Raw genomic sequence first — 17,842 nt, 5'->3', positions numbered from 1 at the left:
TGTTATACAATTATGTACATCCAAATCAAGAAAATTTTGTGTATTATGTTAAGAGGATGTGTATTATGTTAAAAGTTTATGTTTATTCTGTATTATGTTAGATTATGTGTATTATCTTTTAAAAAAGAGTATGTGTATTTTGTTATATAATTATGTACATTCATGTATACAATTATGTATATTCTAGTATAACATTATGTACATTTTTGAACATGAGATTTTTTTTTAAGGAAAATTAACTGCCAAACACTGAGTAGCGAAATTTCAAAAAAAAAAATAATAATAAAATAAAATTGAAACGACGTCGTTTTGCATTTGGGCGCACAATGCAACGCGCGCCGTGGTGCAGGATATAAATTGCCCAAGTTTACTATATCAATTAAATTTACCAAAGTATCATTTTATTTTTAAGGACATGAGGGTAATGAATTTGTGTATATACTGCCAACTCAATCGTTATGTTATGGACCCCGTGTCCAGCATGCATGCTGGACACAGGTAACAGTGCCTAACGGCACTGTTATCTTCTTCTTCTTCTTCTTCTTCTTCTTCTTCTTCTTCTTTTTTTTTTTTTTAATAATTTCAGACCGCTTCGTTATAGGAGTATATGTTCATAATTTTATTACTATATGTTCATAATTGTAAGTTCATAATGTCAGAGCTCTATGTTCATAATTTCATAACTGTACATTCATACTTCCATAATTGTACATTCATAATTCCGTAACTGTACATTCATAATTCAATAACTGTAACTTCATAATTTTTGAAGCTCTATGTTCACAATTTTAGAGCTCTATGTTCATAATTTTATCACTATATGTTCATATTGTAAGTTCATAATGTCAGAGCTCTGTGTTCATAATTCCATAACTGTACATTCATAATTGCATAACTGTACATTCATAATTGCATAACTGTACATTCATAATTCCGTAACTGTACATTCATAATTCAATAACTGTAAAATCATAATTTTTAAAGCTCGATGTTCACAATTTTAGAGCTCTATGTTCATAATTTTATCACTATATGTTCATAATTGTAAGTTCATAATGTCAGAGTTCTGTGTTCATAATTTTATAACTTACATTCATAATTCCATAACTGTACATTCATAATTTCTGGCCCTAAACTGTTTCTGAGAATTTTAGAGCAGAGACTCGGCGAGAAGAAAAAGAAAAGATAGGGAACAAGGGCACTGACCCTAAACTGTTTCTGAGAAAAGAAAAAGCCTAAAAGGGTCGCCTCGACCGAGAGACTCGGCGAGAAAAGATAGGGAACAAGGGCCCAGACCCTTAGTCGTTTCCGAGAAAAAGCCAAAAGGAGTCGCCTCGACTGAGGGACTCGGCGAGTATATAAAGAAACAATGGGGCACTGACCCTAAACTGTTTCTGAGAAAAGAAAAAGCCTAAAGGGTCGCCTCGACTGAGGGACTCGGCGAGAAAAGATAGGGAACAAGGGCCCAGACCCTTAGTCGTTTCCGAGAAAAAGCCAAAAGGAGTCGCCTCGACTGAGGGACTCGGCGAGAAAAGATAAGGAACAAGGGCCCAGACCCTTAGTCGTTTCCGAGAAAAAGCCAAAAGGAGTCGCATCGACTGAGAGACTCGGCGAGTATATAAAGAAACAATGGGGCACTGAACCTAAACTGTTTCTGAGAAAAGGAAAAGCCTAAAGGGTCGCCTCGACTGAGGAACTCGGCGAGAAAAGATAGGGAACAAGGGCCCAGACCCTTAGTCGTTTCCGAGAAAAAGCCAAAAGAAATCGCCTCGACTGAGGGACTCGGCGAGTATATAAAGAAACAATGGGGCACTGACCCTAAACTGTTTCTGAGAAAAGGAAAAGCCTAAAGGGTCGCATCGACTGAGGGACTCGGCGAGAAAAGATAGGAAACAAAGGCGCTGACCCTTAGACGTTTCCGACGAAAATCCTACAGGGGTCGCCTCGACTGAGGGACTCGGCGAGGAAAGAGAAAAGAAACAAGGGTTCCGACCCTCAGACGTTTCTAGAAGAAAAGAGAAATGAAACAAGGGTTCCGACTCTTAGACGTTTCTAAAGAAAAGAGAAAAGAGACAAGGGTTCCGACCCTGGCCATTTCTTAGAGGAAAAAGAAGCTACCACCGAAGAGCCGCCTCGACTGAGGGATACGGCGAATAAAGAAGGAATTGAGGGTCCGAACCCTTAGAAGTTTATTAAAGAAAGAAAAAGTTACAGCCGAAGAAAAAGGGGCTGAGAGCCAGAAGGTCACATCCGTTGAAGCAGTCGGTCATACGGCAAACAAAGAGAAGTCATGAGGATGGAGTCGTGTAGAATGTTGAATAAAGAGTCGGCAAAAATCGAGGGGGCTAATAAAGGAAATTTTGAGGCAAGATAGTATACTTTTCCATGCCCTGCTAAGCGCGAGACATAGAAAAGTGAGGGACTAGTTGATGGGGTGTGAACCCCGTGGGCTCGGGGCCCAAGAAGAAAAGAGATCAAGCCCAAGAAGAAGAAGCAAAACCCAAGAGGAAAATGGAGTAAGCCCTAAAGAGATACGGGTCAAGCCGAGGAGTCGGCTCGACCCGGAAGCCGGCACGGTAGGAAGTCGGCCTAAACTAGCCGTTAGCCCATTTACTACCCTATTATTACCCCACTTATTACCACTAGTTAATTACCTAATTATTATTATTATTATTATCCATAACCCCCAACATAAACACCTATTCACTACCCTCTTGAAACCACCCATGAATCCTCTACTAAATGCCCCAATAGACACTTTTTGAGGAGCTAGCTACAAGAAGGGGGAAGACAAGAAGAAAAGGACCCTTCACTCATTCATCTACATGTGGGAGGACTCTCCCAAGTCTATTCTCCCACTCACTACTCTTTCTCCTTCAAGAAGACATATTATTCATTCATACATACAAGCACTCTTCCTACACCACTCTCCCAAGAGAAGGCAATTCACATACACAACAAGAAGACTATCAAGAAGACTCCATTCTACCACAAAGAAGCATACTCCATCCCTATATACAAAGTATAGCTCTTTCCCTACTACATGTACAAAATAGTTCTACAATATGTACAAAGACACCTACAAAATACATAGTGGAGTTAGGCTTGGCACCGCCCAAAAAGGCCCGTGGTTTTCCTTTCGGTTTCCACGTACAAAAAGCGTCGAGTTATATTTGTTTTACTTATTTTTCTATAAGCCGCATGTGAAAGGTGTATCCTCCAGCTAAAGGTTGTGTTGGACCTCCTTGGGCCCGAAAAAACCCAAAAATCAACAGAGTAAAATTCCACAATGAATGAATGAATGAACTAAATATCCACAATGAATGAACTAAATATCCACAATGATTGAACTAAATATCCACAAGGAATGAACTAAATATCCATAAATTCATAACTATATATCCACAGTGAATGAATGAAGTAAATATCTACAATGAATGAAATAAATATCCACAATGAATGAACTAAATATCCATAAATTCAAAACTATATATCCACAAATTTATAACTATATATCCAGAAATTCATAACTATATATCCACAATAATGCTATTGCCGAGAATCGAACCTGAATTTTTTTTTTTAAAGTGGGATGCGCGTTTTTAGTCAAAACGACGTCGTTTTGCATCGTATGCACCATGCGCATGGTACATTCGGTTGCACAGCATAACTATTGTTGCCAACTGCTCCAGACTCCTGCGTGCCTGCGTTATGCATAAGAATTGGGCCGAATGCAACTCTACAAGAAAATGGATTAAGGAATATGGATGGACTCTAAAACGGTATTACCATTTTTTAAAGAATTGATAATGTTAATATTTCAAGTCTTAATTGAATAAGTTTACACATCAGAATATTATCAATGGATGAAAATTTTTAAAAAAATTTGTAAGCTAATTTAATTAACTAAGGAATAGAAAAGGGGTTAAGGAAAATATGGTTTAGGGATTCGTGTTACTATTGCGTGCTCTATACATATATTACAATTGGGCCACCAAAAATTGGGCCCAATTGTAAAAAACAAAATTGTATATTTATACTATACATCAGGCAGCAACTTGCTGTATAGTATACATATATAATTCTTTTCCTTTTACAATTGGACTCCTCATTTTTGGAGGCCCTGTGCAGTGGTCCAGGACTGGTCCTGACCGTGAAACTTGGGCTGAGGGGCATCGGAGGTGCAATACTCGTGCATGATCCAATCAGTTCTGGAACCATTTGAAGATTTTCTTTTGTAATACAACAGAGTTTTCTACATTCCAATGAGGCGTTGCAGCACACCAGAAACAACGATTTTCTTATTTTTATCGATGGCTCTAATGCACCGGTTCCCACGGTTATTTTTCACCTCTCTTGTGCTGAAGAAGTACCTCTCTCCATCTGAACCACATGAATATAATAAACACTCAAATTAAATATACGTCTTTGTTTACAACATAAATGAATATAAAAAACCAACAAAGCGTGCTTAGCAAATCCCAAGAATCATATTTTTAGATATTGTCAATCTCAATGATGACGAAAGCTAGCAAAGGGAAGTTGAGAACTTTGAGTTTTAGGTAACGCTGAACCAGCTCTTCATTAGTGGAGTGGAAACGAAATTCGGGTAGTAATAAGCTCAAATTATCAATAAGGCAGCATTTCCCGGTGGTGAAGAAGAAGGCATCAAATGAGATCTTCTTAAAAAAAATTATATATTTAGAAACTACATTAAAAGTGTTATAAATAATAAAATACAAAAAAATTATTTTAAAAATATTTAAAAAAATACTAAAGAAAATAAAATATTTATAATATTGATCATATATGTCACATTAGTGAAAAATATGTCGCAAATAGCATTTTGTTTTAAAATAGAGTAAATACCCAAAGCATTCAAAAAAAAAAAAAAAAAGAGTAAATACTCAAAATGGTCCCTCGACTATAGTTAAATTCACAAATTGGTCCTCGACTTTCAATTTCAACCAATTAAGTCCTTAACTTTGTAATTTTAACACAATTTGGTCCTCTGTCTGTTTGACCGTTTGTTGACAGTGATTTTTGAGGATATATATGTAATTTAATGGTCCATCGTCGATTTTTTAAGGTTCTGGTTGTATTTCCAGACCGCACTGTTACATTTGAATCCACTGCCGAAAGTAATCTACCAAATATGGTCGCCTTTCTTCATCCTCCCTTTGGATTCAATGTAGTTGAGTTCGTACTAGAGCGAAGAAGACGACGTGTTTCTGAACCAGTGCAACGTCATCCTGGAGGCCTCCACGTGCTCCGACGAGAGCTGAAGGTTCTTCTGGAGATCGTCAATCACGGTCAACAAACGGTCAAATAGATGGAAGACCAAATCGTGTCAAAATTACAAAGTTAAGGACTTAATTGGTTGAAATTGAAAGTCGAAGACCAATTTGTGAATTTAGTTATAGTCGAGGGACCATTTTAGGTATTTACTCTTTAAAATATTAGTAAAAAGGTAAATTATGAGGATTCGAAATGCAAAGTAAAGAGCGCATGCGTATGGAATGTAGACGCAAGAAGATTGTATTGGGGGCAAGACAAGTAGTACACACGTACAAGTTGGCACTTCAAAGTTGAAAAGGAAATTCATAGCCTGAGACCTGAGTGCACTTTTTGAAAGGCAAAATCACAATATATATGGTCAAAGTTTGAGAATGGTGCATGCACATATCCTGCACGAACTCACCACTAATCAACATTATCCATTAATTTTTCTACTAATAAAATGAATAACCCTTGACCATAGTTCAAATTAAACTTCACTAAAAACAATCTTCTTACTCTTTATGTGTGTGAGAGAAGGGAAACGTACAATTATTATTCGAAGGTGTGCATGGGTAAATTCATCCTTGTACATAACTGATGACTTGCTCAAACCAAGAAGGTCAATAGACTGTTTCTATTGAGAGTTGAACTTGAAACTTTATGGTTATTAAATCAATAGTTTGAACATCTTGTTACCTTTTATATGTTTTTTTTTAAATAAAAATTATAAAGGTTGTTGGTCCTTCTTTGTGAGATATTGTGGTCAAATGTTGTAGCAGAAATATTTATTTATTTATTTTAGAGTGACGAGGGAAATACGCAGTCATTAGTAAATCTCACTCTTGTGTAATAGTTCACAAATCACACAAGAGAAGTAAACCACACTAGAAAAATTTTGTGCGACGTGCTTGGCCAATAAGTTATTGACAACAATTGAACTCATGATCTTTAGGAATTAGAATCATGTTTCACCTACTCAACTACCTCTTTCAAGACAGTGGACATATGCCGAAATGCCACTACCGAGTTTCGAACCTTGATCTATTCTTCTAAATACTGCCTACTAAACAAGTGAGCTAAGTTCTTATGGACATAAATTTATATTTATCAATACGTGAAAAAGATGGGAAAAAAAAAAAGCTTTTTAAAAATAAAAATTCTTATGTCTAGGGTCTAGAGGAATAATTGATCGAGCTGCCTTAAGCTTTTTGCACTTTCTAAATAAGAGATATGGTCAAAGGATCATCAATGTCTTGCATAAATGAGATGAATCATTTTCTCAAGTGCACGACAGCCCAACCGACCGGCCTATACTTTTTATGAATCATTTTCCCTACTACTCCAATGTGGTTAGTGAATGGATTGAGTTGCAGATGAAAATTTAAAAAATTAAACCAAAAAATCCAATAACACATTGTCACATTCTCATACCTAATTATTTGGATTAAGATAGGTGTATCATGTATGTGAACTATGTTGTGATTTTCTTAACTTACACAAAACTCAAATACTCCATGTCCACCAAGAGTGACAGATGCTTTTGAGAATAAGCCTGTATAGTTCATAAACATGTTCGTCTTGTTGGAAAAATAACATTAAAATGACATTTTAAGTGGCTATTTTGTGGTACAATTATCAGTGGGGTCCACTTTCGATTTGGGTCGGGTCAAAGTGGATTCGGGTTTTTCGTAGTGAGACTAAAAGATTGATATATTGTACACTCAAAACGGATAATGGGTGAATGAAATATTGATTCTCAAAGTAGACCCATTTGAGTTGGAAAAATGAAGGAAAAAGGTGAGCATTTGTCCCACATTGGTTTGGAAAGAAGATTTGACCCCCTTTTTATACAAGGGCTCTTTTGGAACTTGTAGAATTGTATAGCATAGAGGCTCTTTCTCGCGCGCGCGCGTGGGGGGGGGGGCAGTGGATACGAGTGTTGTCCGAAAATTGACTGGCCTTACGAGATCAAAAAGGCTTGATTCAAGCCCGAGCTCGTGTGTGCGGGCACGAATGTCGTCCAATTGGCATAAGTTATGCCAACTTTCGGTATCATTTTTTCCAACACACTAGCCACTTGGGTTCGGCCACTTGGGGGAGGGGGGGGGGGGGGGTGGTGGACACGAGTGTTGTCCGAAAATTGACTGGCCTTACGAGATCAAAAAGGCTTGATTCAAGCCCGAGCTCGTGTGTGCGGGCACGAATGTCGTCCAATGGGGGGGGGGGGGGGGGCGGTGGATACGAGTGTTGTCCGAAAATTGACTGGCCTTACGAGATCAAAAAGGCTTGATTCAAGCCCGAGCTCGTGTGTGCGGGCACGAATGTCGTCCAATTGGCATAAGTTATGCCAACTTTCGGTATCATTTTTTCCAACACACTAGCCACTTGGGTTCGGCCACTTGGGGGAGGGGGGGGGGGGGGGTGGTGGACACGAGTGTTGTCCGAAAATTGACTGGCCTTACGAGATCAAAAAGGCTTGATTCAAGCCCGAGCTCGTGTGTGCGGGCACGAATGTCGTCCAATTGGCATAAGTTATGCCAACTTTCGGTATCATTTTTTCCAACACACTAGCCACTTGGGTTCGGCCAAGACCGAGACGAGCTCGGTCCAGGTCGAACTGGACTATAGTTTCGGCCTGTGCAGCCAAATTTGAGCAGCAATGTTTCGGCCCCAGACCGAAACTAAGCCAGTCTAGTTTCGGCCTAGGGCCGAAACATTGACAATTCGGTCATGGCTGAATGCCACCGGACAAAAGTGGGATTAAATTCTCAATTAATTTCAAGTTTAATTTTGAATTTAAATGGCTTGCTGTTTCAGATGTTACATAGCCAAGTTTAATGGCCATGATCAATGCTATTAATACTCCTCCCCTATATAAGAAGGGGTAGAGGGCAGAAGGTTTTAACAACACAGTGTACAAGCACACAACTAGAAAATATATTTTTCAGCTTCAAAATCCTTCTGCTTCTACTTATTTCTTTAGCCTAACTGTGTTCAAGGCTTTGCTTTAGTTCACCGGGTTCGTTCGTTTGGGTGCTCAAACGTCGAACCGTAGCGCGTTTTATCCTGAGAAACCTAGGCCACGACGCTCCTAACACTTTTGGGAGGTGGCAAATAAGGTTTTAAGGAAAGAGTGGTCTCTTGACTCACGCCAAAAACCCTTACCCAAACACGAGCCGTCTTTTCCTTCTTTAGGTTTTAGATTATGCTTCTAAGCAAAAATCCCCATTTTCTGATATAGTTTGGTTGGAATTATAATCTGTGGATTATAAATTCCATTTGGTTGATATGTATATATCTTTTCTGTAGATATTCATGCATATAACCATGGTGGTCTGATACATATATATATATATATATATATATATATATATATATATATATATATATATATATATATATATATATATATATATCGAATAATATTTTATATACTTTCGTGTGTGTGTATATATAAATATTATTTTACGATATTAAATCGATTTTTGGTTCATTATCACCAACATGTCTATTACAAGAAAATAACGAAAAACTAATAGATTTAATTTAATAATGAATTAAATAATTACAACTTAAACCTACAAATTTCAATATTGTACCAACAAAAATCTATTAGTAAATTAAATACCTACATATTTTAGTAATTTACTAACGAAAAATTCAGTTAATAAATTTGAATTTTCTTATAGTGGGTCATGCTCATACATGGTTGCCATTCTATATATGTTTATGTGTTTAAATTCATTCATCAAACAAAGACCAACAGCAAGGATGCATTTCTCTTTAGTCTTTGAAATTTAAATTGTTGAGTAATGAAAAAAATAAATAAAAAGAATTTTAAAGTTTCATCAAGAAAAAATTAATCTTTTAACATGGTATATACAATATAAAAATAAAGTTAATATGATATAATTTATGTTCAATATACTTTTGTGAAGCGTGCATAATAATTTGTTCAGTAAATATATATATATATATATATATATATATATATATATATATATATATATATATATATATATATATATATATATATTTTGGGTATATTCCATAATTTGTTCAGTAAGGATGGATGTGTCCGTTCCACTCAACCACGCTCCTCGGATTATCATGAGTAAATATGTAATCATACTTATATGAATACTAGTATTTTCTTATGCGCTATGCGCAAAAATTAGGTGCCCAATATTATTATTTTATATTAAAATTTTTGATGTTTAAATTATCACCTAATATTATTATTTTATATTAAGATTTTTTATATTTAAATTATTATAAATAATAATAATAATAATAATAATAATAATAATAATAATAATAATAATGATGATGATGATGATGATGATGATGATGTAAACATTTTTATACATTTGATATTTATATCGTATAAAATAACTCCAAATTATAATGTATAAATATTATTATTATTAGGGAAAATGACACTTTTTCCCCCTGAGTTATATACTTATAGCACTTTTCCCCCCTCAATTATTCAAGTGGCTGTTTTCCCCCCTAAAATGTTAAATGGACATATTTACCATTAAAATAAATATTTTATTTATTTTTCTTCTCCAACAAATTATGACCATAATTTGGTTCAAACCAAATAAACACTATAGCAACCAAATCGAAATATTCCAATTACAATTTAGAATCGAAACTCGATATTTAGAGTTTATTAAAATCCAAGAACGGACGGTTCATGTTCCGAACTGGAAAAAATAAAATACATTTATTGTTGAATTTAGACTATTTTAAAATAAAAATAAAATTTTAAAATAAAAACGGTTCAAAATCGCGAATCGGGTCAGGAATCGTCGGTTCACGGTTCAGGATCCAATTTTTTTTTGATTCATAATTTTAATAAATTGAAATCCAAATATTGGATTCTAGATCTGAATCATAACCGGAAACTTTTAATTTGATTGCTATAGTGTCCGATTCAGTTCGAACCGAATCGTGGTCATCCCTACGTATACGCAATAATTTGTTGGAGAAGTAAAATAAATAAAATGTTTATTTTAAGGGTATAAATGTCAATTTAATATATTAGGGGAAAAAACCACCACTTTTAGAATAATTGAATGGGCTAATGTGCTTACCTAAATAATTGAGGCGGGGAAAAGTGCTATAAGTATATAACTCAGTGGGAAAAAAATGCCATTTTCCCTTATTATTATTGAAGAAGATAAGAAAATATATGGTGGATGCATGTGCATAGTAACAATAGTGGAAAAGATAAGGGGAGTTATAACGGTAGGGATATATTTGTCCAAAATATTATAAAGTACAACTTTTATAGCATAATGTTTAAAAAAAAAAAAAAACTTAATGAAAAAACGGGACATAAATAAATGGTATTGTTAGTCATATTATATTATTGATACAGTTATTGTAACATTAGACTTAGACTTATAGTGTTTGAATTAGTCTTGTAACCTTTAGCTATTGTACAGGGTTAGTTAGATTAGTTCTCTATCTATTATCTATCTCTGTAACAGTCTATTCTGAATTAACGAGAATTGTTCATTCATCTGGTATCAGCTAGCTAGGTGTGATCTCCTTTTTTTTCTCTCTCCTTTTTTTTTTACGACATCATGTCATCGAATTCCAGTGAAAGAACCGTGACCGCTGCCACCCTCCCTTCTCCGGCCACCCCAAATACCCTGTCCACGACACACCATTTTGTGTCGATGAAGCTCACCACCAAAAACTACCTATTCTGGCGCACTCAATTGGTGCCATTCCTGAGAGGACAAGGCTTGCTCGGGTTCGTGACCGGCGACACCCCGTGTCCACCGGCCACGGTTACTACTCCGGCAACGAGTGGCGATGGCTCGGGAGGCACGGCCTCGACGACGACGCCCAACCCAGCGCACGCGGCATGGGAGCAACAGGACCAATCAATTCTGTCGCTGTTGATATCCTCCATGGCCGACGAAGTTCTCTACCTGGCAGTTGGGCGCAGTACATCGCACGAGGTCTGGACCTCGGTTACAGCGGCGCTTGGTTCTTCAACACGGGCTCGGTGCTTGAATCTTCTCGCTCAATTCCAGTCACTCCGCCAAGGTGACAGCTCCCCGGTCGAATATCTTGGGAGAGCTCAGTTGTTGGTAGAGGACTTGGCGCTCGCCGGCAGACCCGTGTCGCTGGACGAGCAAAATCTGTATGTTTTCCGGGGCCTCAGACCGGAGTTCAGATCCATGGCGTCATCCTTGGCGGCGTCGGGCACACCGGTTTCTATTCCACAGTTGTCGGATTTCCTTCAAGCTCAGGAATTCATCTGGGCAGATGAATTCGCTGGTGGTGCTGCAATTCCCGGCGGGTCTCATCATGCGGCCATGGCAGTCGGACGTGGACAGAACCACCATCCGAGCGGTGGCTCTCGGCATGCGGGTTCCGGCCGAGGGCGGGGCCGAGGTGGTGGACGCGGGCGCAACAATGGCAGAGGCCGCGGAGGTGTTCCCCGCTGACAAATCTGCCGCTCCCAAGGTCATACGGCAGTGTACTGCCATCAGTGGTATGCCGGCCAGGCGCCGGCTCAGGTTCACGCTGCAGTTGCCGGTGATGACGGGTCCGTAACAGCCGAGGCTTGGTACCCAGACACCGGTGCCTCCTCGCACGCCACGCCCGATCCGACAATGCTCACCCACTCCGAGCCATACACGGGTGGTGATGTGCTCCGGGTGGGAAACGGTTCAGGTTTGGGTATTTCTGATATTGGCCATGCATCGTTAAATTCCGTGTCTAGGCCGTTAAAATTAAACACTATTTTACATGTGCCTAATCTATCATTACATTTATTGTCTGTTAATCGGTTTACCGTTGACAATAACGTATTTTTGGAGTTTCATTGTGATCATTTTCTTGTGAAGGATTGTCGAACCAAGGCGGTGCTTCTTAGAGGTCCTACCACGGGGGGTCTCTACCGTTTGTCGTTGTCTCGGTCACCAGTTGCGTTAATAACCGCTCGTGCCACACCGGATGTATGGCACCGCAGGCTTGGCCATCCGCATGAGCGTGCTCAGCGTCGTGTCTTAATCAATTGTCCGGTCACCCCGTCCAAAACAAGTGCTACGAAGATATGTTCGTCGTGTCAACTCGGGAAATCCTCTCGATTCCCGTTAGATAGGGTTAATTCGCGTAGTAATAATATTCTTGATTTATTGTACACCGATATCTGGGGACCGACCCCCGTTGTTTCAGCCGATGGATTTCGCTATTTTGTTCTATTTGTTGATGACTGTACCCGTTTTTGCTGGTTTTACCCGATGCGGTTAAAATCAGACATTTATAAAATATTCGAGTCATTTAGAGTCATGGTAGAACGCCAATTCTCGCGTTCTATCAAGTCTGTTCAATATGATTTAGGAGGTGAATATCGCTGTTTACACACAACCTTTGAAAGTCTTGGGATTGTGCATAGGCAGTCTTGTGCCTATACGCATGAGCAGAATGGCCGAGTAGAGCGCCGGAACAGACATGTTGTTGAAACCAGGCTAGCACTACTCGCAGAAAGCTCAGTACCCATACAACACTAACAGACATGTTGTTGAAACCGGGCTAGCACTACTCACAGAAAGCTCAGTACCCATACAACACTGGGCATATGCGTTCTAAACTGCTTCTTTTCTAATTAATTGCCTACCATCCTCTGCAATTAAAAATGTCAGTCCCTATGAGTCCGTCTTTCACAAAACACCACCATATAACTTTCTTCGAGTCTTCGGGTGCAAGTGTTATCCCTATCTACGGCCGTATAATCGCCATAAGATGGAGTACCGCTCCGCACCCTGCGTCTTCTTAGGTTACCCAACGTCCTATAGGGGTTATCGGTGCATGGATTTAATATCTGGAAAAACCTTCATCTGTCGCCATGTTCGATTTGATGAAAATGTTTTCCCCTATGCAACAGGTGCACAAAGCAAAGTGGAGTCAACTGACTCACATAATGTCACGCCGTGGGCATCAGGCCCCATAGTGCCTCGTGAACCACCCCCGGTTCCGCTTGATGAACCACCTATAGCAGTGCATGTACCGCCTTTGGCTATTCAGGATCATCAAGGTGCTGCCACGGTCCCAGTTCGTGCACGACGGGCTCGGGTACGTGTTCGGGCGCAGCCCCAAGAAAGGGGGCATGTCATGCGTCTTCGCCACATGACACGGGGTACGGAGGAGCCTTTTCAAGCTCTCACGGCCACCGCAGATCCTACATGCTACAGTCAGGCAGTTGGACACCCACACTGGCGGGATGCCATGGATCAGGAGTTCAATGCTCTCCTACACAACAACACCTGGAATCTCACCCCGGCCAAACCTGGCATGAATGTAGTAGGGTGCAAGTGGGTCTTTCGTACAAAACGTAAGGCTGACGGGACGGTTGACCGGTATAAAGCCCGCTTGGTAGCCAAGGGGTTCAATCAGGTAGCCGGCGAGGACTTTTTTGAGACCTTTAGCCCGGTCGTCAAGCCGACTACAGTGCGCATTTTGCTTTCCCTTGCCGTCTCTCGTGGGTGGACACTGCGGCAGCTAGATGTCCACAATGCCTTCTTAAATGGGTAGCTCACGGAGACTGTTTTCATGCGGCAACCACCTGGGTATGAAGACCCGGTACACCCAGATTACGTGTGTCACCTACAGCGGTCCCTGTATGGTCTCAAGCAAGCTCCCAGGGCCTGGTTTCATCGGTTACATGAATTTCTCCTGTCTACAGGCTTTGTGGCGTCTAAAACTGATGTTTCTCTCTTTTATTATACAGTACAAACCTCTCGTGTCTATCTACTGGTTTATGTAGATGATATCATCATGATGGGAAATGATTCCGCCCTACTAACCACGTTGTTAGCCCGTCCCTCGGCGGTTTTCAAGATTAGAGATTTGGGTACTCCGACCTTCTTTCTTGGCATTGAGACAGTACCTATTGATGGGGGCTTATTACTTTCGCAGCGTCGGTACATGGATGACATTCTGACTCGTGCTGGCATGGTGGACTGCAAATCTCTCTCTACACCAGCGGCAATCACTAAAGCCGCCTCACCGTCTACAGCTCCTTATGAGAACCCTACGCAATATCGTAGGCTAGCTGGGGCACTCCAGTATCTCACTATCACTCGGCCGGACCTGTCTTTTGCTGTAAACAGACTATGTCAGTTCATGCATGCGCCAACTGAGGAGCACTGGGGTATGCTCAAGCGGGTACTCCGATATGTCAGGGGTACATTAACTTATGGTCTACGGCTAACTGCTTCGTCATCATCCACAGTACACGCTTACTCAGATTCTGACTAGGCAGGATGTCCGGTTGACAGGAAGTCCACTAGCAGGTATGCAGTTTTTTTGGGCACGAACCTTGTATCATGGGTATCACGGAAGCAACGCACCGTCGCCAGATCGTCCACTGAGGCAGAGTACAAGGGTCTGGCAGATGTGGCTGCTGAGGTCACATGGGTTATGTCTCTCCTACGGGAACTCGGTTTGCACTCCGGATCACCTGCCACACTATGGTGTGACAACTTAGGGGCAACATACATGTGCGCCAATCTAGTTTTTCACGCTCGGACAAAACATGTCGAGATCGATTACCATTTTGTTCGAGACAAGGTTTCTTCGGGGGAGTTCTTAGTTAACTTTGTGTCAACCAAAGATCAGCTCGCCGACATCTTCACCATACCTCTTGCATCTACACGCTTCGCTTCTTTGCGGGACAAGCTAAATGTTGTCTCGTTACCACCTTCAGCTTGAGGGGGTGTGTTAGTCATATTATATTATTGATACAGTTATTGTAACATTAGACTTAGACTTATAGTGTTTGAATTAGTCTTGTAACCTTTAGCTATTGTACAGGGTTAGTTAGATTAGTTCTCTATCTATTATCTATCTCTGTAACAGTCTATTCTGAATTAACGAGAATTGTTCATTCATCGGTATAACCTTCAATCACACTTATTATATTTTTAGATTAGAAATCAATGATATGAATGGTTAATCAATAATGACTCTTGATTAGGACTTAAAAAGATTGCAGAGGAGCTTGAACTTAACACACACATATTAAAAGCAAAAATAAGGATGCAAACATAGATAATTAAGATCAATATGCATGATAAATAATGATTTTTTTTTTTTTTGGAGACAAGGAAATCACTATTTGATGGTATGTATGGGGTAAACGTACCTTACTCTTATATAATGGTTAATAAATTACACGTGAGAGATAAATTGCACTAGAATATATGTGCGATGGGTTCGATAATCAAGAAAGTGTTGACAATAATCAAACTTATAACTTAGAAAGTAACAAAAAAATTAACATAAGTTTTGCAAAGTATATTATGAAAATGAGTTAAGGCAAGAAAACATGCTTATATACTCGAGATCAGCATGTAATTAGTAAATTAAGAGTGTTAATTTTGTTTTTAAAAAAAAAAAAGTGTTTTTATATAAGAAAAATTAAAGGGATTTTGGTCATTAACTGTTAACGTTTAGACGTGGATTATTATAGGTGAGTAAATGTTGCCATAAAATTTGGTTAGTCTTGGGAAAACGTGATGCCATAAAACTCTGAGTTCAAAATATTCTAACAATTGCAAGGTTAAAGTTCTAACAAGATTTTTTTTTTTTTTTTTTTAAACCCTAATCAGTGAGTGCAGTAGTGCAGTTTCTTAGATGAAAGAGTTAGTTTAAGAGAAGAGTTAGTTTAAGCAAAACAAAGTGGACAAATAACAAATAGTAAATAATAATTGATAAAATGATGGCCTTTCCAGCTGGTAATTAGCTGCCATTAATTAGTCATAAATGACAGTTTGTGTAAGATATATCTCCAAGGTTTTTATTATTTTAACGGCCGAAAGTGCAGCGTCAGTCAAATTTTGTCAAGATAAAAATGAATATAATTGTTTTTTTTTTTAAAAACTTTTGTTGACGCTAGCATAGCAGCCTTCCACTTTGTGCAATGTACTCTAACTTTAAGAAGATAGCAACGTTAAGTTTTAATATTTTAATTGACTAAATCCATTACCTGTTTGGTCTAGCTAGCGCTAGAGGCTTCATATCATGATATGAGATACCAATCGGAACTAGGTAATAGGATTCATCGTCAATGTGGCTATAATGCTCAAATTTTACATTTCCAACACTTTTTTTTAGTACACTCTAACTTCTTAATATGTTCTCGAATATGTAATGTTTCTTATGAAAAGTAATAACAAAGTCATCAGACTACAATATGCTTAACATATTATTCTCTCAAAAGTTTTTAGAAAATCTCCCAAACTGCTTTAAAACATTTTCTTGTCATTTAAACAAAATTAGAAAAAAAGATCAAATAGGCCCTCCAACTTTACCTAAGAAGTTAATTAGGCACTTAAACTTTTTAAAAGAGCAATTAAACTAATCAACATTGCATTTTGGTGCAATTAAATCCAAAAATCGATAAATGACCTGCTATCACATATTATTCGAGATTCAGCCACCTTCCGACACAATTTCAGACAAAAAATGACCGGCAACCGGAGAAGTCGCCTTCTCCGTAGAGAAGGTGCTCACTGGGTCGCCTTCTCCAGCGAGAAACCGACCACAGTGGGCGCCTTCTCAACCAGAGAAGGCAACCCAGATCTGGGTCAACTTCTCGCCGGAGAAGGCGACCCAGTGGTGAGAAGGGTTGCCTTCTCCGGTGAGAAGGCAACCACTGGGCGCCTTCTTCGGTGAGAAGGCGACCCAGTGGGTTGCCCTCTCACCGGAGAAGGCGCGCAGTGGTTGCCTTCTCAATGAGAAGGCAGAACACTGGAGAAGGCAACCCAGTGGTTGCCTTCTCGTCCATTTCCACCGTTGATTAACCAGAAATATCATCGGAGTTGGCCGTTGGTCACTTTATTGCCTAGAATATTACCGGAGTTGGTCGGATTGTTGACCGGAACCCTAGTAACCTGTGATAGCACGTCACTAACAAATTTTTGGACTATATTACGTCAAAATGCAATGTTGATGAGTTTAATTGCTTCTTTAAAAAGTTTAGGTGCTTAATTGACTTCTTAGTTTCGTTCAAGTTGGAGGGCTTATTTGACCATTTTCCCAACACAATTTAAATTTGTTAAAAAAAATTTTGAATACATGATTCATAAACGAAAATGTATTTTAGAGATTTAATTGAAAAAATTAGAGTAAAAAATAATTCTTACGGAGTACTTCTTACTTTAACTCTAATATAGTAGTTTTTATATTCTTCTTTTATTTTTTTAGTATATATATACGATTACGGCCTATTTGGTTCGTGAAAATAATTGAGGAAGAATGAAATTTAAATTACATGAACAAAATTATTGAGATTAATATTGATTACATTGTTTGTTTGGTGAAAAGAAATTATTAAGAATATTGATTACATTGTTTGACATAATATTATGTATTGCAATTGAATTTAATGAAAAAGATAACTAAGACTAAACAATGGTATATTCTTTTAGTTAATAAAAAGAAATTTATAGCTAAAATCAAAATCGGATCAAGTCAATTGTACTTAAAATTCTAAAGAACAATGCTCAAAGTAAGCATATATTGAAGAAGA

At 38.7% G+C, this 17,842-nt stretch overlaps 2 protein-coding genes across 2 annotated transcripts; both read left to right on the top strand.

The window, feature by feature from the left end:
* Nucleotides 1-10,877: 10,877 nt before the first annotated feature.
* LOC109175393 lies at nucleotides 10,878-11,753 on the top strand. The gene has a single exon (XM_019324657.1). The coding sequence runs from the start codon at nucleotides 10,878-10,880 to the stop codon at nucleotides 11,751-11,753; it is 876 nt and encodes a 291-aa protein (XP_019180202.1).
* A 2,107-nt stretch (nucleotides 11,754-13,860) lies between these two features.
* Nucleotides 13,861-15,021, top strand: LOC109175392 (uncharacterized mitochondrial protein AtMg00810-like). Its single transcript, XM_019324656.1, has 2 exons — nucleotides 13,861-14,461; nucleotides 14,573-15,021. Exons 1-2 carry the CDS (start codon nucleotides 13,861-13,863, stop codon nucleotides 15,019-15,021), a joined length of 1,050 nt encoding a protein of 349 aa, XP_019180201.1.
* The last annotated feature ends 2,821 nt before the right edge of the window (nucleotides 15,022-17,842 follow it).

Source organism: Ipomoea nil, unplaced genomic scaffold, assembly GCF_001879475.1.
Source record: "Ipomoea nil cultivar Tokyo-kokei standard unplaced genomic scaffold, Asagao_1.1 scaffold0688, whole genome shotgun sequence".
NCBI classification, from domain to species: Eukaryota; Viridiplantae; Streptophyta; class Magnoliopsida; order Solanales; family Convolvulaceae; genus Ipomoea; species Ipomoea nil.
The sequence above is the reverse complement of the archived record's forward strand: the minus strand, read 5'-3'. Positions and strand labels throughout refer to the sequence as shown.

Excerpts from the sequence above, each read along its gene's own strand:
- LOC109175393 (XM_019324657.1), top strand. The coding sequence starts at position 10,878 with ATGTCATCGAATTCCAGTGAAAGAACCGTGACCGCTGCCACCCTCCCT.
- LOC109175392 (XM_019324656.1), top strand. The coding sequence starts at position 13,861 with ATGCGGCAACCACCTGGGTATGAAGACCCGGTACACCCAGATTACGTG. Across the intron at positions 14,462-14,572 it reads GCCAACTGAGGAGCACTGGG|GATGTCCGGTTGACAGGAAG; the intron begins GTATGCTCAAGC and ends CTGACTAGGCAG.